General features: G+C 39.2%; 1 protein-coding gene across 1 annotated transcript in view; it reads left to right on the forward strand.

The window, feature by feature from the left end:
* The first annotated feature begins 2,817 nt into the window (after positions 1 to 2,817).
* LOC128878076 (adenylate cyclase type 3) overlaps positions 2,818 to 26,378 on the forward strand; it is a 29,397-nt gene continuing 5,836 nt past the window's right edge. Inside the window, exons 1-8 of the mRNA XM_054125928.1 lie at positions 2,818 to 3,868; positions 17,065 to 17,444; positions 18,713 to 18,997; positions 21,788 to 22,074; positions 22,420 to 22,748; positions 23,725 to 24,060; positions 24,981 to 25,286; positions 25,819 to 26,154. Coding sequence (XP_053981903.1) covers positions 3,308 to 3,868; positions 17,065 to 17,444; positions 18,713 to 18,997; positions 21,788 to 22,074; positions 22,420 to 22,748; positions 23,725 to 24,060; positions 24,981 to 25,286; positions 25,819 to 26,154 — 2,820 coding nt within the window. The 5' untranslated portion in view covers positions 2,818 to 3,307. The remainder of the gene's footprint in view (positions 3,869 to 17,064; positions 17,445 to 18,712; positions 18,998 to 21,787; positions 22,075 to 22,419; positions 22,749 to 23,724; positions 24,061 to 24,980; positions 25,287 to 25,818; positions 26,155 to 26,378) is intronic.

The raw sequence follows: 26,378 nt of genomic DNA on the forward strand, positions 1-26,378 counted from the left end.
CATTCTGGTTCTCCCGAGTATCTCCGGAAGTTCGATTTTCTCCGATGAAAATAGAACTTGCGAATTCAGTATGCGGAACACTAAAAGCTTACATCTGTACCGTTCTGTTTTCTAAATATATAATCACTTTTGGCCTAAAGCTCTAAACATGTACTGAAATTAGAATTTTCTAGAGTGCACGAATCTCCCCGTGTAACAAAATTTCCACAAATTTCGGCCTTAAGGTTCAATTACTAATTTTTAAATTAATAATTAAACGGTTCGATGAAACAGTGTATATTGATATTGATTTAATGAAAATTCTTGCGATATAAAAGCTATCGACAAAACAGTAGATGCGAAGTTATACGTTGTTTAATCTGTTACGATTGATTTTACTTATATTACTTCGGTTACGAAAAATAAAAATGTAGAATTTTATAAGAGAACAAGGTTATATTTTTAAACAACGTTACAGAATTATGTAAGTTTTGAATGCAAGATTAAATTACACATGATCCATGGTAAACAATGTCTATTTTACTGTTGAGGATTGTCGTCGACAATAGCATTTTTAATAACATTGAAAGATTCGAAAAGCAGTCTTCACTAAATGTTTCTGATATTCTGTTCATCATTTTCTTATTGTCCCAAATTTATTTATTAATTTTCATGGTTTTAAAATGGAATGAAATGAATAAATTTGTAAAAACTAACGTTGTCAATTTCTTTAGAATTACAAAACTTATTTTCATCTTAAATAAAAAATAATAATTCCACTCTTAAGAACTAACGTCATTGAATTTTTCACATCTTATACACTATTTTCCTGTTTTTGGGATGTAAAGTAATAATTACATTTCGACGCCATCATATTTTTCGTATCCTGTTTATTAATCTCCTGAACCCGAAATGAAAAGTGATAATTGAATTTTTGAAAGCCGACATTGTCAAATTTTTTACATTCTGTCTGTTACTCTTCTAGTTGTCTATTCCCTAAATATTTCCTGAATTGCGGAGCTTGCCTCAGAGCGTCCATGATCCATCGATAAATAAATGATTTAAAACAATTTAGCACGAAGTCCAATTGATGCGAGGTCTTTACCGAGTTAGACAGCTACAGAAACGAATATCAATTGCCGTCTTTTTGTTTATAAATTATTATTCTAAAAATTCATATCAAGCTAATTTTCCTTCAAGAATCCCCATCACCAAGTTTGAATTTCATTTGGAGCCATCCTCCCACGATCCTCTGGCACGTGTAGGTTCATTGCAAAAAGGGCTTCCCACGTTCGAAACGAGGTAGGTAGGTTCTGTGATAAAACACGAGCGCAACAAATCTAGCGTAAGAAGCGCGATAAGAACACAGGAAGAGTCTGGAACACGAGGTCCAGAATCGAGACCCCAATTATCAAGGTTTGACGACCCATTAACGAATCAGCGATAGGTGCCCTGAATGTGCCAAAGAGCGCGACAGCTGATGAGATTAACGTTGATCCTGTCAGACCCACCCATTAGACCAACATCCTTTCTATACTTTGATCAGCTGCGCGAATAACATTTCTCGAGAATTCTGATCACAGATTCTGAATTCCATCTAGAGGCATTTCCTCCAGGTCAGCGATATACGTCCATTTCCTTGCTGAAGGCCTTCGTGCTATCGGAAGAGAGTAGCCGAGTCCTGTGATAAGATACAAGCGCAACTTCGTATCATCACAGGTTTGAGGTTCGTCCTCTAGTGTTGTTGTTTTATACATCATCAGTATCATTGAACACTCCTTGCAATTACTCGTGATTAGAGTTTTACAGGAGCTTGAAGTACTTGCTTTAATGAAATGTAGCAACAGAGAGGGCTGGTTTCTCGTTTTTAGTCGGCTCTTGAACACTCGTTAGAATAAGAATCCCTCCGAGTGGTAACTGGTACAAATAATCAGTTATTTTTAGTTAGATAAGTCGTTAAAAGATCAGCGACAGGTCCATCTAACAGGTCAGGTAGCGGAAGGGATACCCAAAGAGACCAATGCCGATCTCGAGACAGCATCCTGTCAATATCCTATCCAATAACGTATTCTTTTCATAAAATCTTTTTATTACCGAATCATCCAGAGCAACGATTCACTCCAGAGTTATCAGGTCATCCCATAAGTTCATGTCACTTAATGTTCTGCTATTCAAATTAACATATGGAATATAATTTTCGAGTGTTACGAATAATCACTCTCTTTTTTATCAATCTATTCTCACCTTTCTGGCAATGCCGTCATCAACCTAATACTTTCCGTATTCTATGTCCTCTTAGCAACCCCTAGCATTGTCCAGAACATCAGGTAGCCTAATACTTTTTGCATTTTACGTTCTCTTAGCAACTCATAGTATTGTCCAGAACATTAGGTAGCCAGGTTTTGCATTAAGACGCCAGCGTACCAACCCCACGATAAGACCACAGTCCAGGACACGCTAGGCAGAGTCAAGCTTCCCTTAACCAAAGTTTGACGACCCGTCAGCGGATAGGAGCACAGTACGGGGCGGTGAGCGTCCAGGTGAAGAGATCAACGCGGATCCTGTCAAAACAAGCGTACCGTGGAAGCGTGGAGGCACGGGAGGAGGATGGGTGACCGACATCGAAGCAATTCACGGAAAACGAGCGAAGGGTGCAGCTGGGTCGGTAGGTACGCGTAGGTAGGGCAGAGAGCGGCGCGGGTAGGGCCTGTCGTGCACGCGCTGGGCTTTGTGGTGGTTGATATCGACCCGCGGTAGAGGGTCGGAGCTGTCGAGGGTCGCATGGCGCAAGCCTGGACGGGAACGAGGACGAGGAGGTGAACGGAGGCGGCTGAGGCGAGGAGACGGATGGAGAGAGTGGCTCCGCTTCCCTCCGAGGAGTGAAGAGAGATCGCCGGCAGTAGTAACCCGGCCAGTACCCCGCGCGCGGGTGCAGCTGCATCCGAAATCCCGTGTGTGTGAGAGTGCGTGAGAGTGCCCAGTCGGCGTGTGTGATCCCGGTCGAGATCACCAGGGAAAAACGATCCACGAGGGCGGAGAGAGTGCGGGCCTGACAGGGCTGATAGGATCATCCGGAGTAAGCATCCGTGCTAACAGGGTGTGCAAGGCCAACCGCGACGAGGGTGAGACCGCTACCTTGGTCTTGGGTGTCACTCGGTGCGGTGATCGGGTAGACGCTCACCACGGGCAACTGGAGCTCGCGGAGTGCCCGACGCGATGTCGCGACGACGGGGTCGTAGCTGAGTTCACGTGGGTGGAAGACGCGAGGCGGACGGAGGAGTCGGTACCATGTCAAGACTGTGAGAGGGAACGCACATCGAACACCGCCATGTCACGAAGATTAGAAACCTCGAACGAGGATTCGTACCTGAACGCTGGCAGGCCATCGAACCTCCTGCGGACGAGCTTCAGCAGCGCCAAGCTAGAGTCCCTCTATCGCGCCTCGTCCTTGCAGCAGAGACGCGGCGGCCTCGAGTGCTTTCTGCTCTCGGCCCTCCTCTATGGAGCGCACACGATCGCCTCGCCTGGCCAGGAGCTGGCCGCTCGCGGTATCACTGCCGTCTTCTTGGGATTGAACCTCGGACTGCTCGCCTGGGCCGAGCACAACCCCAGAGCCAAGGACGTGCTCTGGTCGGTGGTGTCTTACGTGGCTTGGCACCTCTCGATCGGCCAGTTACTCGCTCAGCTGCTCCTCAAGTCCACCGAGGTCACGCCTAGGGACGGACTAGGATGGTTGTTGCTCCTGCTCTACCTGCAGCTCGCCACCCTGCCCCTCAGGCTCCTGCAATGCACACAGCTCGCGAGCGCCACTGTGCTCGTGTATATCGTCGCGGTGAACTCGGTGCTTGGACACTCCAAGGCAACGGAAAAGATACCCTTGGAAGTTTTGGTAGGTTCCCGTTTCTACGGTAATGTTGGGCGTAGAATGATTGGATGAGCTTGGACAGATAGGCGACCTTTTCAGGGACGGGATTTACACGTTACACGAGGAATTTAATTGCTGTCTAATTAGATTGCCTGAAACACCTTGTCTTGATCTGTCTATGTAGGTTGTCGTTTATACGCTAATGTTGGGCGTGGAATAATAAAATTGTTCGATGATGGAACTTGCAAAGATAGATGACTTTTTCAGGGTCGAATGTTTTCACACGCTGTGAAATTAAATCGTAGGTTGTTGTTTGCACGTTAATGTTGGACGTGGAATGACAACAGCTCAGTTTGCTAGGACAGTTGCCACTTTGGGGAGTGAAAGTACTTCCCAAGGGGCATAACGGTTCATTAATTAGGCCATTAGTTTGTCCATAGATCGATGCTGTTTATGGGAAAACAATCGTTTGATGATGGACGTTGCAAAAACAGTTATCATCCTTGAGGGTTTGGTACTTTCCGCATAACGGGTTTGTTCATTGATTGGTTTATTCAACACTCCTGCCTAGATACTCGGTGACGTTTTGATAGGCTATTCTCTGCAAATTGATGTTGCTTGTAGTCGACGATTTGTTGATTGGTTTGACGATAACAGTTGAAACTTTTAGAATTGAAGTTCTCGTATATATTGTCCGATTCGACTGACCACGTTATTTGATTTGCTTTTCCAAGTGCTGTTGATCCAAGTTTTGCTCAATTATTGACCTGGAAATTAATGTTGGCTATACATAACCTATGATTTGTCGATGACAGCTTTTAGATCACACGTTGAGAAATTGTTGTTTGACTGAACTGCTCGCATGTTTCAGTAGGTTAGCCTCTATAAATTGATATCAAGGGTAGAGAACCGATGGATGGTGATGGATTCAGCAGTGGTAGTTTCTTCCTTAGGGACTACAGTTCTTGTATACGTTACCAAATATATCTGTTGATCGATTGGACCATTCACGGTACTTGAGAAAGTATTCGATCAAGTTTTGGTAGGTTGGTGTCAATAAATTGATATTGACTATGGGAAACCAATGGTTTAGTGATGGATTTAAAGTTGCCAGATGTCATTTTTAGGATTACGGTCTTCGCATCTGTTGAGTAATGCATCCGTGATTGATTGAACTGCTCGGAATATTTGACCAGACATTTGTACAAGTTTCGGTAGCTAAAGTATAAAAATTGCTGCTGTTGATACCAAAGGTCAAACTCGATGAATTTGGAAAAAAACCTTTGGAATTTTTTAACTCTATTATGAATCGAATTCTTCGTTATTTAAGACACTTATCCATACATGCTACGAAGTTCTACTAGTTGTTTCAAATCCATAACTTGTACCTATTTCTGATAATGGATTTTGATTATAATAGATTTGAACACATGTTACAATAAAATTTAATAAATAAACGATGTTCCATATGGAATGACAATACAAATGGAAAACATTAAAGTTCATGTGAACAGAAGACATATTTGATCGAGTGTGATAGAGTTTGTCAGACAGTAATGGACAAATACTCTTCCTGACGGTAATGGAAGATAATTTAGAGAGAAAGAGATAAAAAAGGTATTCAGAAATTTAAATACTTCTACTAGAATTCAAGATGCTATTAAATTCGTATATTTTCCTCTACCCTAAATATTATCCGCTACTGGGATTAGGAAGTTTCAAGTTCTCCAGGATCGAACCTCACTCGAGACATCGATTAGCCATCGAATGAGCGTCGCCGATGGTTCTATTGTCAGGCTTTTTTAATTTACACCTAAAAGTTCTACCTCTGTCCAAACAATTAACAGTTCTGAGCACATCAAACGCTAACAATCGCCATTGTTTTCGCTGACTGGAATGGAGACCGTCGGTTTACCGCGCCAGTGAATACAAACATTCCCACGAGAGGCACCGAACATTATACTTCTCGTGCCAATTCGAGATTTTTCTGGAACACAGTATTAAACACACGACACCATCAGGGCACTCTGTATTTTGCAGTTACTCGAACTTAACACCGAGTAATTCGGTGGTTGCGGTGACACAATGAAATCCGAAACGCAGCATGTGATTCAGCCTGCGATTGCCAACGTAGGCTGCTACGTTTCGAGCTCGTGGAAACAACTGTTGATTGCTAGAACTTTTGGCACCCCAATTCCGATCTGTGCACGCAGGGTTTCCCAAACTATGTGCCTTGGAACGTTACTTGAGAGACGAACAAGTGTTCCATGAACAATCGATGATTGAAGAAGGAAAGCAATTGATCGAAGCTTTGTAGTTTAAAATACAAGCATTAAATTATATTTTTATTTTAACCGTACTTTGCTGTGCTATATCAGGATTAATTCGAACACGTTTGTCAAAGGGAAATTATGTGTGCTGATATAGCATAATGGTTACTTCCTTGTCAACGATAAATTATATTTTTTATGTCATACACACATTATACAAATGCACACGCATTGAGCATATAGCTTACAAAATGAATATATTGTGAGGCTAAAGTGTGTCACGATAAAAAAAAGTTTGGGAAACGCTGCTGGGTAGAGTTTCTTACTTGTTTCGATGGATCGATACGCAACGAACGATACATAGCAAAATAACTCGCGCGACTTTCAGCGTGGTCGAGCCCTCGATTATTTTCTTTCTCCACGCAATTTCCCGCTCGCCACGAGCTGGCCAATCCATAACAATTGCGCGTGAAACATGAAACGAAACGTGAAATTCTTTTATTTCTCTATTTGTTCAAATACATTCAATGTACCAGGTCTGCGTTAGGTTAGATACTTCTGATGCGTGTAATAGGTAGTACTTAGCAGCTTTAGGTATGATTTGGATTGAGTTTAGCTAATCTTGATATTACTAGTAGGTGCGTTCGAAGATATATATTTTACTTTTGTTAGTTTAAAGAGAAAATTAAAAATTTCGAGAATAATTTATTAACCTTTGAACGGCTCGAGCGATTGTGGCCAATAAAATATATGTTGCAGATATAATAGAGAAATATTCCATAGAGAAAGAAGTATTCTAGATTTTTTTAAGTATTTATACCCATCAGTTACAATTACCATACTTCTTATGTGAAATCTTTAGGTACTATTTTACAAAATACATTTTTCGGAGTCTGCGAAATTAGTAAACGATACTTTAATAAAAATACTGAAAATTTCCTATGATTTCCTACGGTGGAAACTTTAAAAATCCATGTTTCACACTTTCGACCAATGCCTTGTACGCAGTGGGAGAACAAAGTCATCCAAGCATGATCCAGATGCGGAAGCACCAGAGCAAAACATAACGATCTAAGAGCAGAGAATTTTACATAACACACAACGTACGCGCAACAAGTTCACGCGATAGCTGATTAACTTTGCGGCGAACGTAATTGCTCGGTCAATCTGTGTGAAAATGATTCTCGCCAGCGCTGCCCGCAACCCTTATCGATTTCCATGGGAACGAAAAACGAAGGAAACGAAACGCGATAATGGAAACTGAAGAATTCTATTGTGAATTTTTTACGAACATCAAAGGAAACGTTGGGCGAAAATCCGTTAAGGAGGAAAGCAACGTAGGTCGTCGTGCCACTTAAAATTGAGTGGGTTTCATTTTTCGTTTGTCGCGTTTGAGATTCCCATAATCGAGGTCCTGGAGCATTTCTGGTCCTTTTGGGTACAGTGATATTATTACTATTAAAAAAGATAAATTCTCTAGGCACGATCAGGCTTCTATTGTATTAAAGAACTACTTCGAGATTGTTTTTGGAATTACGGAAAGTAAATTGAAAAACAAAGCAGTAGCATTTTATCTTTCTTCGATCCTTTTTTATTTTCAAATATACTGTACTGTAAATGAACACATGTATTTATTCATAAGAAACGTATATCAGTATTGCCAGCTGCGTCGGTATTATCGTGTAACCAATGCAACATTCAATTCCTTTTCTTCCTTAGTTTATCATTATTATAATTATTGTCATTTTTAATGCAGCAATGTTTTCATTAAGCTATTCAAAGAAACCTGTACATGTCACAGTAACGTAAAATTATTATTATTTTTGCCTTTATTACGTTAATTAGAAGATAGTAATTACATAATATCAAAGTCATCGTGCAAAGGCAAGGCCAGAGGCTGTTTTTAAGCATAAGCATCAAAGATTGTTATCATTATCACTGTGTTTGCATTACGCAAATCAGGAGGAAATGTAGTTGACATGCCACAGGAATTTCACAACCGTGTAAAAGCAAGATAAAGCCGCAGGCTGTTTTCAAACACAACATTACAAGTTATTATTAATCAGTTCGTGTTCGTGGGGTTCAGTAAATTCGTTAAAGTTAAATTATATAGACGAACAAAAATGATAAAAATTCAATTTTAGGCCTTGATAGACAATTCGTTACAAAAATACCTACTCTTACAGATTTATTTATGTGTAGATGTTATTATTAGTACACTTTGAGAATAGGTTTAAAAATAGGATCTCACCATCGCCTCTTTCGCATTATATATAGCGTAAATTTAACGTGTTCCTCTCGTATCTACCCTTACGTAATTGTTTATTACACAAATTAGGAGAGCTGGGAATGACGTGCCAAAATAATTGCATAATTAAATAGAGACGACGTACAATCGAAAGTTATTTTTTAACATAACTTAAAAAATTATTATGGGGATAAGGATTTTACACAATTATGATAAATATGAATACGAGAAACACGTGTTCAACTTATACAGAAAATATTAGTATTACAGTAATATTAACATAACTGGTGATCAATTTCACTTATGCGTAGATTGAAAGTTATGCATTCCTAAAGCACTGGAATTATAATATCTATAAAATGTACAGCAGAATTAAGCCTGGAATTTAATTAAATAGTGATATCGAAACAGAGACAAGAGATATAATTACAAAGATGAAGAAAGCCATAGAGTTGGAATATGTGATTATGAGCTTTTCATGTGGGCACTGATAGAATGGTATGTAAGGTTAGTTAGGATCAAGTTATACAGATGACGAGGAGAATAGATACGAAATGCTTTGTAGAGGATGATTCAATACGCACGGTACAACGTGGAAAATATTTTTTCGTTAGAAACAATTTGTCTCGAAAATTAAGCCTGGCGCGAACGTAAAATTTTATTCTATATTTGCGATTTATTTTTACACATTTAATCACTTCCTGTCCGGCTATGGCGTCCCGAGACACCCTGTGTAAGAGGCAACAAAGATGAAAAGTCCATTTCTGTTCCATGTCGAGCCATTATTTACTGTCTGTTTCCCAAGGGAACACACGTGCTCTTCCCTGTCGCCAGTTTTTTAATCAACCCGTCCCTCCTCCCATCCGGGATTGTTAATTAGCGGCTTCGGCCAATACAGCAGGCGTCCGGTTCATTTGGCCACTGATTAAAACGGCTGTGTCCAACGACCAGTGGAGATTCAAGACGGTGCAAACGACATGCGAAGTTCTTGTAATTAAGGAGCAAAAGGATTGATAGTTATGGAATATTTTGTAACACTTTTAAATATCTAGTGTAGATACTTCTTCGATACATTAAAAGTAGATACTTTGAACAGTGTTTCCAATAAAAATATTTTAATCGACAGAGTGTTAACAAAAACGTGAGTTCTTCTTAGAAGATGGATTCCTAATAGCAAAATAAGTGGAAAAGTCATTTACCATTTTGCAAACTGAAGCTCCGTTACCTACATACATGCGATTAAAGTTTACTAGCACGACGCCTGACGCGCTCCATTTTTATCCCAGCACGCGCAAAACTTTAACTACTCGTATCTCGACAACGAAGCTACAGACTGCGAAATGGAACATGACTTTTTTTATTCATACTAACGCGAAGAATTGATCTTCAATAGGTGTTCTACATTTTTGGGAACACTGTACGTAGAACGTACGAGTATTCTCGTTAAACGCTGGGATTTTTGAAACGCACGATGAACAAGGTTTTTCTGGTTGTGGTGATCGAAATTGAATAAAACAAGAATTTTTATAAACTCGGTCTTTAAGACACGCATGATTATTGTGTGAAAGGAAGAATCAAGAGTTCATTTTCTTGAAATTAATTTACGAAGTAGACTTTATTTTGGAGCTATTCGAGAGTCTAGTTTCTTCAAACGAGGGAACTCTGTAAGTCTGTCGACGTTGTAGTCGAGAATAGCCAAGAAAACGCTTCAGTTGTCGCGCGAAAGATGAGAGGGAATTTCCAAGCTGCCTCTTTGACACTGGAACGTCGGTTAATCGACTTTTGATGGGGGCCGGTAATGAACAATCTGTCGCGACCATTAGCATCGCAAATTCGCCGAGCCAGAAATGCAACGACAGGAAGCTTTGACGATCACGAACGCCGGAAAACGGACGAGATTGAAAAGTTCCCGTCTCTGAATCGCTTCGATCTCGCCTCTTAACAGGGGAACAGTCGGGAACTGTCACACGACGATTTCGATGAAACTTTCCACGAATGTTCATTGATCCAGATGTAGCCGCGACTCATATTTCAATAATACATGACTCAAATCCAGCAAATAACAATTTATTCTAGAGGTTATTTTATTTAATAGTTGAATTATTAGCTGTTCAGGGTGAAGTAATTCATTTTAGAATATAAATTTAATTGATCGATATTACTTACTGTTTTATTTTATTTTATGTAATTGAGTTAATTTTGCGAATATTGTGTTAGGAGAATTGGGAATAATTGACTCCTTGTTTGCCTTTAGAGCAAATAGACCAAGGATTTAATATTTTAATCCAATGCTTCGTAGAGGGTTTTGAGGAATATTTATAATCTGTTGTATGTGTATATACAGATAATATTAGAAAGAATATAACTGAAATCGTAAGTGATGAATTTACGTGAAATCCTTTTACAAATTTAATATCTATGGCTCCGTTTTGTTCCTTTTAATATATCCTAGAGTTTCAAGAACAAAGTTTGTACTGTCGCACTGATACTCGCATGAACTGTAGTGGTTGACGCCATGGTTGTCAGTGAGAAACTATTCAAAACTGCGGATAGTAATTTAATATGGTTTAGTTATTCATGAACTGCCGACAGTAATATTGACGCCATTAGTCTAGCATACACTGTGCGATAATAATCTCTACTCGTGGAAACTTTACATGAGTAAGCCCTAATTGTCGAACTGTTGTAGGAATATAACTGGAATATTTCCTCGGTGTACAATTGATATTAAATGTGACTGTATATTAGGCGTGGATAGTAATTCTGTACCTTTACATTTAATTATTTATAAATCTAGTTTAAGTAGAAATGTTTACTCGTCATTCTGCCGAGTTGCGCCCTTCTAATTGTAAGTCCACAAATTAATCTTCATTACCATTGGTCTAAATGTGCTCTCTTACAAATCTCTTGTAAATTTATTTCAAAGAGGTGCATAATTAATGACGCAACAAAGATCATGGCCTAATTTGGTCCAAGGATCTCTGCTTGTGTCAACTTCTTGCTTTCCCATCAAATAATATTCCTTCCCTATTACCATGGTTTCAATTTCTTGCTCTGCCATCAAATAATATTTCTTTTTTATTACCATGGTTTCTAGTTGCTCATTACTATTCTCGTATCCACTTCAATTTTCTTTCTTATCGATTGTTTCTTATCGTGTCTAAGAACTCGCCGACCTTATCCACATTATTAATCTTCGACTAGTCCCATGTTTCAGCGGTGTTTTAATCGCTGAAAGTAAGTTCGTCGCCGCGGGCGAAAAAATTCATGCTGGCAGGGAATTAATGGCCACCCCCGCAGCAAGAAAATGGAATCCCGGTAATTCCGTAGCGCGAACATCAATCTTCGAGTTCGTCAGACTTCTCGCCAGCTGGTAGCTGCTCGCCAAAAGTTTCACGAGATTTCCACCGTTGGAGCACCAAAGGCTGAATAGGTCGAACATTGTTTAAACTAGAGCAATTGATGTTAATGACTTCTACATCGTCTAGATTGTGCTCTCTAAGCCTTTAAAAATTTATTTATATTCAAGTGTTGAGTTCCAATATCCATCAGGTGTTAGGTTACGTTAGATTAGATGTGCCTCATATTTTGACTGCTTTACAAGCTTGAAAAGTTTCATTAAAATGTGAAGTGAAGGGGATTCCTTCGGAATTCAAAGCTAAATTAGTACACACTAACACTAGAATAGGTTGCTTAGGGATAGTAGCTGTAACGAAAAATATTCAAATTGCATATGAAACATACGAAGGAAAAATATGCCCTATTTATCAATTTCCTCCTCAAGTTGTTAATCCAATCGCTCGCGAAAAGAAACGTGATTTTCCGAACAATGGTAAGCTCAGTCACCTGATCAGAGAGAAAATTTCTTCCTTTATCTCTCGCATATCATTCAACAGCCTGCAGTTCGTCGATCTGGCGCGTTGTATGGCGCACTGGAGCATTATGCACACGCGACACGTTTCCCAGAGATTATAGAAGCTGGGAGAATTGAGGAGGAAACGCATCGAATTGGAATTTTCCTTCCTGTAAGAGGGATTCCTCGAATACTCGATAACGTTTAAATATTTTATTTCGTATCTATATTATTGCATTCCTCCTTGCGCGCCTGTCAGGAACGCAATCATTCCTTGGAACTAAAAACTCGCAAAAAACAAGAAGAATTCGATTTTTATATCATAAAAGAGTAAAAATACGTTTTTCTAAAACACCACGAAGTTACTGCCATTTTTACAAACAAAAGGAGGGATGTACATATTTCTAACTAAAAGTGTAATTAAATAATACACGATGATAGAATATTCTTCCTTTATTGTTGTGCAACAGTTATTTTACGTTTAATTATGAATTTCAGTTGAATACAATAAATTCATGCACCAATTTCATAATCGAAATATTAAAACAACATTCTATTTTCGAATATCGATCAATTACTAATTACATTAATAATTGCAGACTTAAAATTCTATTTCCAACGCGGGTTTCGAGCAGTAATTTCTCAGTATTCAAACGCCATGACAGATATTCGAATTTAAAATACGCCGGGTGCGAGATATCGAATTATAGCTACCGAGTAACTAAGTTACAAGATTAAGCTCGACATGGGCAACGGAGTCGGAGGAAAACGTGGAAAATAATTTTCCAGAAATACAGAGAATTGGACGCCGCGGTTGGTCTCCTCTGAAAAGCGATTACAAATCCGCAATCTCGTTCTCAGGATGTCTCGAGACGCAACAAGCGGCGTCGGTTCCCCTTGCAATTTTCTGCACGACGATCTCCCGCGACGTCTTCCATTAAATGCGGCTGCCCCACGGGAGAATTTCGCGTATCCTTCGTGCAACGTTCCACCGCCACGAGCTGGAAAATTGTTCGCTAAAACGTAACGGAACGACGATGCAGTTTTCCACTTAAACGTTGGCGAAAGTTTTGAGTGGCGCGCTACCCCCGCGTAAAAAATAATGAAGCAACTACACATTGTGGCGGACGGGCAGTCGTTCGTTGAAAAATTCAAGAGAGTTATGGCGCCTTAATACGAGATCTAACGACCGTCTTCCATTTGGAACAGCTGGAAACCCAGCGAAATTGCGTTACTTAAGAATATGAACACACTGGTATCTGAAGGGTGGGTCAGGACTTCTGAATTAATTAATAATTTAGTATGATGATTCAATTGTATGGAATTAAATTAGTACGTTGTTTTTCAAGGCATTTTTAGATATGAGAAAAGCTTGGGATATATATGTGATTAATTTATTAATTCGGTTTTATTTACACATTTTTCTCTTTAATTCAATTTATTCAATTTTAGTCATTTCAAAGATGACATTAAACATACTATTCGCAAAGATGTCAAATTTTCATAGATATGACCACTAGCAACGATGGTATCGAAAGATTGACCCAAAATTGCCAACAGCACGATAACAAAGTCTCCCAGTTAACGCAATCAACGTCCGTCAATGAATTTTCTAACTCGCTCAACAACGCCCGCACCCCCGAGTTTCCACTTTCATTCGCGATTTCCAAAGCCACGTCGTCGAGCATAACGAAATTGTCGCGTCTGGACAAATTTTCCTAGGCAAGCGCGAAAGCGAAAGTGTCACGTAGTACTATCGTTAGTGACACTCGAGTAGAGTTCGGTCAATGGTAGTTTAAAATAGAGAGTGGCAAAGAGAGAGGAGAGGCATGGTGTCGGTTTTCCATGCACGACATACGATCGGTTATCAATGGCAGGAACGTTTCTTTGAAACTCGTCGAGTTGGCGGAAGAGACTGGGTCGTTCCGAACGATGATCGCGATGATCGTTAAGCTGCTTAATGAACCCTCCACGGGGTTGACTGGGGCCCCGTCAACCCTTTCGGTATCGACTCTCGTGTGTCACGGTGAGCTGGACGCGTCGCGATTTCGAATCGTCTCAATGGACGCTCGGAACGCGGAAAACGGGACACTGGATGCGTGAAGTTGAAGGGAAATATATTTGTTGGTGATTGAATGAGATTAGTTTGGGAAGGTTTTAAAGTATTATTGACCAGAAATGGTTAAATGTTTTATGAAATGTATGCAGTTTTATTTGCACCATTGTAGTATTGGAGTGTTCGAGAATTGGAGATTGGGACATTTAAATATTGGGACATCGAAGCCTTGGAATTTTTATGTATTGAGACATTGGAGCATTAAGGTATTAAAGCACTGAGACATTGGAGTATTAGGCTACCGAGGCGTTCAGACATTGACGCTTTGAGGTAATGAAGCGTGAAATTTCAGTGCATTGAACCACTGTGATATTGAGACATTGGGGTTTTGAAGCATTGAGACATTGAAGCATTAAGGCATTGGGGTATTAGGCTATTGAAGCATTGGAGTATTAGGCCACCGAGACGTTGACGCATCGAAGAATTGAGGTAACGAAGCATGAAAGCATTGAACCACTGTGATATTGAGACATTCGGGTTTTGAAGCATTGAGACATTGAAACATTAAGGCATCGAGGCATTGGGCTATTGAGGCACTGAACCACGGAGGCATTAGGTCACTGAGGCCTTGTGGAGCATTGAGGCATTATGATATTAGGGCATTGTGGCGTTGGAGCAATGGGATATTTGGCTATTTGAGTTATTGTATTTCATACATACATTAAAAGGTATAACACAACCATGTCGAAAATAAAACAAATCTGAAAGCTTTCAACTTTTAAAGTCCTCTTATTTCCACTGTCGTACACCTATCTCCAACAAACTAACATACCCCCTATTTTTCCAACTCTCATAAAACGATCCTTGAATTTTGTCGCGATTTGTGATTTTCCTTGACCCAGAAACACGTTTCTCAATAACAACTTACTTTTCAGCGTTCTAACTGCGCTCCGCATGAAAGTTTCAACGCGTTAAATATTTTCATCAATATAAATTCCACCAGTTCCGTGCATAAAGCACGAAGTCCCGTGACACGATGAAAGGGTCGTTTAAATTTCCGAGAAATGCCGATCGATAAGCCACTTTTGTTCCAGAAGCCAGCCGTTCCTGTCGGTTCGGTTCAAACGCTCCGCTATGCCCGCGTCGTGAACGCTTTCAATCCGCTCGCTCGCGGATGACGTTCGAATTTTATTTCACGAAAATGAAATTGCTTCCCCAGGTCGGTGAAACGGTGTCGCGTCATCCGTGAAACGGCGACGTCTCGCATCGCTGGGAACAGACGCGTCCCTCGTCCTTTTAATTTCACATATTTCACGGTATATCGGCGAACGGGGACTGCGTTTGATACCCGACGCTCGACATGCACGAAGCGCTTTTGCGGGGAATCGTTTGTCTCTGGGAGACAAGCGAATCTTCCGTGGGAATGTTAAATATTAGGTGTAGAAATTAATTCTGTGCTTCTCTGAGACAGACTTATGATTTATTTAAAAAGAAAAACTAGGCAATTTTTTATTTTACTTCAGTCACGCGATCCAAGAGAGCACATGGGTAGTTACTTTAATGTAAGAAAATGGAGGGTAAATATTTTTGTTTAAACTACGATAATAAATAATTAAACGCGAAGGCACAGAATTAATTTCTATGATTAAATAATGTCAACTGCACTTGTAATGAACTTGGTATATATTGATAAATTGTAAGGGCCATCAGGTTGAGACTTAGGTCATGTAGATTAATTGCAATGGAGATCAGATTGAGAACTTAGAAATATGAATAAATTGGTATGAATAAATGGGTGAATTTAAAGCTCTGAATTAGTTTCTAGTATTGATGTATTGATGTCTTGTGGCACCATGATTTTAACGTATTACAGTATTGAAATATTATGACATTAATTTTTAATGTTGATAGTTTGGCACTCTTATCATGGCAAACATGTTACCAAGATTAACAATCAACCAATCAGATTTGTGGTAAAGCAGCAGTAATTTAACCGTTGTGTGGACGTAGTGTAAACGTTATTTGATATTCAAGCAGGTTAGGCGACAGTGGGTGGAATAGAAGTAAATGTGTCTCTGTTATTGATTAGTGGTGCTTACGGGAGTATTAAAATATATAGCACAATTCTCTGATGTATCGTGTCAACGCCAGTTACAATAATTTATCGAAGGTAAATACTCGTCAATTTATCGCGGACATTTCACCTCTTGACTTTAATTATGCAGCTTAAGTGTAGCACTATGTCGTACGTACGTTTAATAGCTCTCCGATAGAAGTAAATTTCTTTTATTCATGAACATCGTATTTCCATACCGCCGCGTGTTTGTGAATTATTAACGCGACTGGTATCATCTTATGATTCATCCACGATTACACCAGCAGTATGTTCATAAAAATATTGATGTTTTCTTGTGCAATGTTGTACCAGCATCGTTGCGGAATACTAATACATTCAAATAAAAAAAGGTTGATTCACTTGCATCTATAGATTTCTTAGAGATCATCCGACTCTTCTGTAATTTAGATAATTTTCTCTTCGAATCTGATGATACACTACCAAATGAAAATATTTCCTTCTATGCAAAAATTGTGTTGTAAGTTATTAAAAAAAAAAAAACACAATTACTTAGTTGCCAACCCAATGATTAAAATATTCTGAATGGTGTCATGTTTGTGTTTATTTTATGTTATATTATGAAAAACATCAAAAATTTCATCTTCGTTATCGATTTTAATCTAACAAGGTTTATTCCTAATAATCTTTCCAGAATTCTCATCAGAATTTTTCGACAGGTCCTGACGATAACACTTTCGATAGGCGCGATTCTCCTGGGCGGCTTCAGCTACTCTTTGACGGAATTCCAGCAACGTCGAGCCTTCCTGGAGACCAGACAGAGCTTGGAGGTCCAGTTGGTGATCGAGGAGCAAAGCGCTGAGCAGGAAAGGCTCCTGCTCAGCGTCCTGCCCGAGCACGTCGCTGTTAAAATGCGACAGGACTTGGGGGCCTCTTTGGACACGCAGTTCAAGAAGATCTACATGTCCAGGCACGAGAACGTCTCGATTCTCTACGCTGACATCGTCGGTTTCACGGCCATTTCCTCTACGTACAGCGCCAGCGAACTCGTAAAGATACTCAACGAGCTCTTCGCACGGTTCGATCAGCTTAGCGAGAGGTACGTCGCTATGTTTAATTTATTTAGATAATTGGGAGCAAAGAAATTCTATTGGTAAGCATTTAGAACGAAACAGGATAAAATTCAACTTTGTTGAAACATGTTGAAATTGTTAATTTGTACGACAGAGAAAAACAACTTTCAGCTGTAGAATTTTTTCAAATTTAACAAAACATGTGGAAACTGTTACTTTGCACGACAAACATGGGAAAGATTTAACCTTTCACTGTATAATTTTCTCAAATGTAATCAAACATGTTGGTATCGTCATCTTGTATGACAAACCTTTCGCTATGGAATGTTTTCAAATGTAATTAATATAATATTGAAATTGTCATTTTGTATGACAAATAGGGTAAAGACTCAACCTTTACCTGTAGAATTGAAAAATCGGTGCTCAAATCGTTCGCAAAATCGTTACGGCGGCGCGCGTTTATACAAACGCCAGTAGTACAGGTCAATGTATAAATCTACGAGGTTTCCACTCAAAATACATCTCGACTCGTACCTCCTTTCCATTTAATAAACAACAATCAGGAGCGAGGCGAAAGATTAAATCCTCTTCTTTCCTTTCTAAAATTAAATCCTCGCCACTCAACCCCGTTTCCACGCAGGGACTACAGTCGCAAATTCCCAGTAGTACCGTCGATAACATGGCGCCCAAGACTCTGGTATATTTTACTTAAAAAGCTGTGTAACGAATATGGCTGGTATATCTAACTGAATTTCCAGCGTTTCTTTTCACTTACATACTTAAGGTTGAATATCCAGTTACCTTCGACTCAAGCATTAAAAATATGTAGATTTTCTTGAGAGTCAAGAGGTGGAGGTGTTTACTGCAGTGACACTTCCGAATAGGCCAAGGTTTAAGTGAACATTCGAAAAATGTTTCTGAACTGCTGGAAAACCAAAAGTCAATAAGTAAAAAGTCAATAAAGTAACTTCATTTGATGAACAATCTGATGTCTTTGAAATTTGTTAAACTTTAACGATTGTTTATAGTATTTCAATCAGTAAGATCGATAAAGCTTTCGTGTTAATGAATAGAATCATCTGTTTTCACATAGATAGTTGAAAAAAATATTCAAAAGTCTAAACCATGAGTTTATCTATCTTCTACTACTACTAAATATATCTAGAATTATGTCATCATCCCTCTAATTATCAGAATAAATCAGTAAATAATTGACTAAAGATTCGTACATCGAATTGATTAAATTGATTCTAGCCACTGTTCAATTACAACGACAACAAAAATAAATTTTCAGATACGAGCAGCTGCGAATCAAGATCCTGGGTGACTGTTACTACTGCATAAGTGGAGCACCTGTAGAAAGGTCAGACCACGCTGTCCTGTGTGTCTACATGGGCCTGTCCATGGTGGACGCCATCAAGTACGTCCAACAGACGACAAAGAGTCCAGTAGACATGAGGGTGGGCATACACACGGGCGCAGTGTTGGCAGGCGTGCTTGGTCAAAGACAGTGGCAATTCGATGTTTACAGCAAGGACGTCGAGCTCGCTAACAAAATGGAGAGCAGTGGAATGGCAGGGTGAGAATCAGACATTTTAAATTACTCCATGTATGAAACCCAACCAAAAATAAAAAAAAAATATTATCAGAAAAGGGATTGAAGGGTTCCAGTTGAACTTTAGGATATTGATTAAAATTAAACTGAACTGCAGCTATAATTTCGATATAAAAATACAATGTGGGAATAAAAAATAAGGATTGCTCGAGGTCGAGATGGGATAGATTTGTTACAATTGAATTTTGAACTTTCGTTTGAATTTCACTAAGTTGGACGAACGGTGTTACAAACTTCAAAAATGGGAGGTATTCATTTTATATAAAAATACTATACGGGTTCAAGATGGAGATAAGTGTGTTATTATTGATTTCTGAGTCTTCTGTTAAATTTCAATAAAAATACATTCAGCAATAGAATAGTATTTCTTGTAAATTTCAGACTATGATTTAAGTAAACTTTAATTAAAGCGATGAATCGAAAAGAGGGCAAGGCTGGTAATTTTAGCATAGTACAGGTTCATGTATTAAAAGAAACAAGGAGGATGCGACTGCTGTTATAGTTACCAGATAGATGCCGTTATTAAATAGAGAGTATAGGAAGCGTGTATTTAAAGCTTCATTTCAATATTTTTACTCCGTCCCATCCCACCTGAGCATAATTTTTCCCTCGAGACGAGAATGAATAGGAGCATATTCTTTTTATATAAAATGAAAAAACACTCACAACGGGTGCAGGATTGCTAAAAACCCTGGAAGTACAAGAGACAACGTAATAATCAATTTTCACTGATTTCATTAAACTAAAAAAATGTAAAGCGTACTCAATGCTCCAGATATTAAATTTGTAATGAAGATATTCTTTGCATTCGAGAAGTTAATTCAGGGTACTAGAACGTTTATTTAGTTAAAGAACTAAATTAATTTTTGATCGCATTATTCCCGAGGAGAAATGGTTTTCAATTAAATCAGAATTAGCTTTTAATTATTCGAGATGAAATTATTATTTTCAATTATTAGAATACATTAAAGTTAGTAACATATTGAAACGGTGTGCTTATGAAAGGGGCCAATAGCCCATTGCGACGTTAATAATCAATACATGAAATATTAATATTTAGAATTTTATATATGCTTAAACTAGTCATATGAATTAAACTTAATTTTGATTTCTATATTTATTACTGCTAGCTGCAATAAAAAATTGTTCGAACATCAATGAGAAATTTGAGACTGGGGACGAAATACTTTTTCTAAGTTAATAGATTGAACGTACTAATAACTCGCAATGTTTGCAATCATCGTCGTTTCTTTATCCATCTTAACCCCGTTTACACTCGTGCGCTTTTCAAGAACGGGGAAACAAAGGGGCCAGCTTGCTAGAAGCTGTGAAAAAGCTGCACATGAACACAGAGGCGAGTTTTCCGTCATGTTAAACGACATCGATGTGTGGACCTACAAAATACGTCCTTGACGTTCGCGGAAACATAATGAGCGCACTCCGAGCGTATACCTTTGACGTTAATTACACAACGAAACGCCTCGCGAGCAGTTTTTAATGCCCCTTCGTACTTCTATTTCAGCGGAGCCCGTTAAAAGGCGAGATGTTCGAATACCCACAAAGGAACTCAACCCCCTAAAAAATGAATACTCATTTAAACAATGTTGATACTTAATTTAGGAACAATTATTTTTCTTTCGCTTATTTTCTCTTGGGATAATCAGTTTTTTTAGTAATTCACCTGTCTTCTGTTAAAAGTAACTGGATCTTTAATTTTCTTTAGATTTATGTGATAAGTTCTTGACCCAGACTAAGTTTTTGTATCCTTTGGAATTATACATATAAACTACATCGTCATTTTTCGCATTTTGTGTCGTTATGTTGTATCCGCCATTTTGAATTTCTACATTTTGAGTTCATATTTGGAATCAGCGACCTGAAAAACCCCTGTATACCAAATTTTATCAAAATCGATCGTCAGGAAAAATAGATATAAATGTTTCTCTTTGAAAGAACTTTGAGGGATCTTCCAACCAGGAAAAATTACAATGTTTACTATTATGTCACGGAATTTAGAGAGGTGTTCCTTCCAGGAAATACTACAATGTTTACTAGTAATTCTCGGAATTGGAACGGTCTTGCAAGGACGCTATATGTATATATATGTAGGTCACGACGTCTGTCCTTCTCTTATAATTGTCTATAAAATAGGAAACTTTGAGGTGTCATAGCTCAGCGTGGAATTGTCCGATTCGATTCTACCAAAATTCAATTTGAAGGGCACAATTTCTACTATCTAATAGGTAGTTACTATCATTGTTAGATACTCTTAAACAATTGTCTTTTTAAATATATAATTATTAAATATTGCCCTCATTGTACCATGTAACTCGGTGTAGAATCGTCCGATTCGATTCTAACAAAATTAAAATTGCAGAACGGAATGTGAATTATCTAAAATATTGTTATGATCATTGTTAGACACCCTTAAACATTTGTTTTATTTATTGCTGTACATAATGGCATTTTCATTTACCATATACAGTTATTCCTTCCAATTCACTCGTTTGCATACGCTCCTTCGTTACCTCTGATTCCGTATCAAAGCAAAAGGGAAACTCAGTGGCGGAAACGCTTCTCGCTAAATCAGCGTGTTTCCTCTCCATTCAGTAGCGTTTCGCGCTTCCTCGCTCAAACGGTTAAACGCAGGACTCTTTTGAGACCGTAAGCTCTGCATCTGGAAAACCAATTCCCTCGTGAATAGCGATCGAGTAAACAAAACGAGCAAATAACCGGCTGAATAAATACTTGAAGGAGGGTGCACATCTCGAACGCGACTCTGAGCTTTCTCAACGGGGAATTCGAGGTCGAGCCAGCCCACGGCGAGGATCGGGAGGAGGCGTTGCAAAAGGCAGGGATCGTCACCTACTTCATCGTCAGAGCTTTGAAGCCCTTCAAACCCGCGGTCACGAAGAGCCTCGCCTCTTTGACGGACGCTGAGACCTCGAGGACGACGATGCAGAACGCTGGGGACGGACGCAACAACAAGGAGGACTCCGAGGAGTTCAGGCAGAGACTGAAGAACGAGCTCGACAGCAAAGGTGAGAATGATTACCTGGTATTTAAAAGGGAAATTGCTTTCTTTTAGAGCGAATAAAGGGGGTTCATTAATTTTTTTATAAAGAAAATATACAAGATTTCAATTAGAAATTTGACACACGCTTTTGTTACTATTCTAGTATTACGTATAAACTTTTATGGGAAGATTTATCCAATTTTGTAAATGTTACAACTCATTGATAATGAAATGAAATAATGAAATTTCTTACAACAAATAAAATAGAACCTAAAACCAAACGATGTAACGATATTGCTGAGCAAAATGAAGGTTTATATCGTATATTAACGTTAAAAATTAATTCAGCAAAGGATTATGTGAATCGTAGGTGGAGGAGCTGACCTGAAGGGCCACGCACATTGGTTAACACTGAGATTCAAGGACGCGAAAGTGGAATCAGCGTTTCACCACGCCGAGGAAGCCTTTTCACCCTTGTCCCTCGTCGGTGGACCGTTGGTGATGGTCTGCGCCGCCCCAGTTTGGAGGTTTCAGCCGTGGGGACCATTCACGTGGGGTGGCTTGGGGGTGGTTATCTTGTTTGCGATCGTTTTGGCAGGTGCCACCTGTTTGGGTAGCGCTGTCAAGGCCATGTGGCTCAGGAGAGCCCTAGCAATGATGATGACGTTCTCCCTAGGCTATTTCCTGCTTCTCGATATGGTACGATCATTTCCAATCTCGCTTAAACACACCCAATTTGGAAATGTATGGATTAGATTCAAATTGTCGACCAGGAATCACTGACCATTGAAATTAGGTCAATTACAGCAAATGTAATGAACCACGCCTTTCAGATTTAGCGTATTATTATATTTAATTCTATATATTGATATCTTTATTCTGTTGAACCGAATATTTCGTATCACTTTTGTATACAGTCTTGAAGACGTCAGAACGTCTAAATATTAGGTCCAGCATAATCTTTTCTTACGTTTTATTTTTCCTATGATATCGAGACCGTCTAAGTATAAGGTGTGGCTATTAATACATGTATAGGTATTACAAGTTTAATAAGGTCTCTAGAGGAGCGACCTGGACGCGAAGGAGTTAATGGTTGAAATGACACCAGGAGATGAGAATATTGCCTGGGTCTATGTCCTAGATGTCACGTACCATCTGATACTGTATGGAATAGATGGGAGTGTGAAAGGAGGACAATAATCAATGTCGAATTAAGACCATGTAGACGTTCAGTTTGAAAATAGACCTGGCTAGTATTTCCCTCTCCAGGGAACTAAAACTGTTTGCAAATCTATATCTTGAGTCAGAGTAGGACACGCGTTTCAGAGTCTATATCCCAGAGGTTTTCAAAAACTGAAAGCTTCCAAAGATATTACACGGGTAGTTCGATATATGTTATAATTAAAACTTGAGTTGGGATCGATTCTTCGAGACGGTATGAATCAAAAAGTTCTTTTCCATTTTGCAATCTGAGATTTTCTTATGGAGATTGCAGGGATACTCGGATTGCAAAACGGTAAAGAACTTTTCGATTTCCTTTCTCAAGAGGAGTTCGATCCCAGGCAAGACTCCACATTTTTCATTTTTGCACTCGAAGTTCTACTGTACCTATCTACAATGACAATTTCTTGGATAGCTGTAGATGCCAACGAGTTAACTTTTCATCGTTTCACAGAGTAATTGCGTCGTCATCGAAGAACCGATCCCAGCATTCAACGCCACAATAACTCTGTCGACGAGGTGTCCGTATCCCTCCTATTACTCGTACATCGGTGTCCTCACGCTGGTGGCGATCTCGATGCCCACCTATGTGTGTTACCTTGGCAAGGCATATCTAATGTACGGAATTGCTGGTACCCAGTGTTTCATCAATATCTGGCTACTAGGAAGGCGGCTGGATTGGGAGGACTACGCCTCGTCGCCCCTCGATCCTGCCCCCTTTCCATCGAAATACTGTTTATCTGTCACGCTGCTCATCGTCGCCACCTCTTTGGTCATCGTGGCCAGATACGTGAGTTAATTTTATTTTCTATTCATAAAATTAAAAAATTGCATCGAATAGAATATCAAAGTCTGTTGTAAATAATATTAGGTTGACCAAAAAGTTCGTTCGGATTTTAACGCGCAAATAAACAGCGATTCTTTTTAGATAAGGCAATATATCTACTCTATAACATATTGTCGATTTTGTTGTATGATTTCTCTCCATTATTACGTAAAAAACAATGGATTATGCCTAACATTGCAAAAATAAAAATAGAAAATACTAGAAATTCCCCATTAATGAAAAAAAAAATATATATATATATATATAGGAAAGCGAGCTTTTGTACATCTCATCAAATTCATTAGAATCAAGAACGTACTTGTCCCTAGCGTCGAGAGCCCATTCATCATTCGCTCGAATTGCTTCGACCCCGTACGTCAATATTTTTTTAAACAAAGAGTAGCTCGCAATCAGCACTTTCACGAATTAAATCGAACCAGAAGCTACTAGTTATGGCGAATGCATTTCACGAAATTGCACCGACTACTACAAACATCCTCCAATTTCTCCAATTAATCGATGAGGAATCGCGAGTACGAACACTAAAACTCGTGACATTTTCTACCAAGTTAAAATTTTATCTCGAGATTGGCAAAAAAACAAAAATAACAACCCAGATCAATACGTTTTCAGTTTTATGAATTTCTATTTTCACTTATTGTATTTAACGTTTAGCGTTGGTTCAGCATTGCCAACCCTCGACTCAACCCTTGCTAAAACTCAACCCTCAAAAGAGTAATTTGCATAAATATTTGCAGCCTAGCAATGAATTCGCCGTAATCATTTTTTAAACATTTTTAGTAGAGTTTCTGGTATTAGTATAGAAGGAACAGTTATAAACTCCTTGGATAAATGAGGATCTCGTCGCTTCGATAAATTTTCAGGCGGAAAAGGCGAGGCGGATGCTGTACCTTCGTGGTCGCGAGGTTGTCGCGCAAAGGGAAAGGGCGGCGGACATGAAGCGTAGAAACGGAGCACTGATATACAACATCCTGCCTCCACACGTGGCCGCCTATTTCCTGTCCAGAGCAAGACACCACGACGACCTGTATAGTCAGAGCTACGCGGAGGTGGGCGTTCTGTTCGCCAGTATGCCCAACTTCGCAGACTTCTACAGCGAGGAGAGCATCAACAATCAGGGTCTCGAGTGTCTCAGGTTTCTGAACGAAGTTATCTCTGACTTCGACGCGGTTAGTGCTTTTATCCTATTTCAAACGACAATAATTAACAATGTCCTTCTTAGCTAAAATGTCCTATCAGTTTTCCATTCCTCGCGGTGCTTTCAAATATCTGAAGCTTTAGGCCGTTTTCATTAATTTTTTAAGAAAGGTTAGAAGGTTCTACGGGTGAAGGTTCTACATTATATTCTCGTTAAAACCTTCAAATTTAAGGTCACTCGGGGCGTTTTAACGACGAGTGAAATCGAATTTGCTTCTGTAATCGATATTTTTTATCTTCGCATCACTCTTCTGCCTTCTAAGGTCTTACGTCTCTGGATTACTCGGGGATAGTGTAGCTTTCTATCACTGAAAAAAAAAATTAAAAATCGGTTCAGTAGTTTCGGAGATTACCCCCTGCATAGAAACACACAAACAAACAAACTTTACCTCTTTATAATATTAGTATAGAAGTATGGATTATTCACAAGACAAAATGTCATTAACGTAAAATGTTAAATTTGATTTAATGTTAGTTAAATTAAGTGCATTTTGACCCCCACAGATACTCGATCAAAACAAATTCAAAGATATTATCAAGATAAAGACGATAGGCTCGACCTACATGGCAGCATCCGGAATAATGGAGTCCGACGACCCAGAGGACGCACCGCGATGGTGTCACCTCTCGAACCTGGTCGAGTTCGCGTTGGAATTGAAGAAGGCTTTGTCCAGCATCAACGAGCAGAGCTTCAATCATTTCGTCCTGAAGATGGGTATCAATCACGGCCCAGTCACTGCTGGCGTCATCGGAGCGAGAAAGCCTCACTATGATATTTGGGGCAACACTGTGAACGTGGCGTCCAGGATGGAGAGCACAGGAAAAGTCGGTTGTATCCAGGTATTGTTGGCAGTTAAAGTACTTCGCAGTGTGCAGTAGAATTTTAATATTTCAATTTGGTACAGTAAATTAAAGGGATACACTAAGCTATGACAGCCAATTTTAAGAATTTTTTTTAAGATTCAAGTACATGTTTTGTAGGAGTCTAACCGAAAAATAAGGCACGGGGATTCGAACCCACGATCCTCGGATCCACAGTCGACCGCTTTACCTACGCGACCAAT

This window comes from Hylaeus volcanicus, chromosome 6, assembly GCF_026283585.1.
Source record: "Hylaeus volcanicus isolate JK05 chromosome 6, UHH_iyHylVolc1.0_haploid, whole genome shotgun sequence".
Classification (NCBI taxonomy): domain Eukaryota; kingdom Metazoa; phylum Arthropoda; class Insecta; order Hymenoptera; family Colletidae; genus Hylaeus; species Hylaeus volcanicus.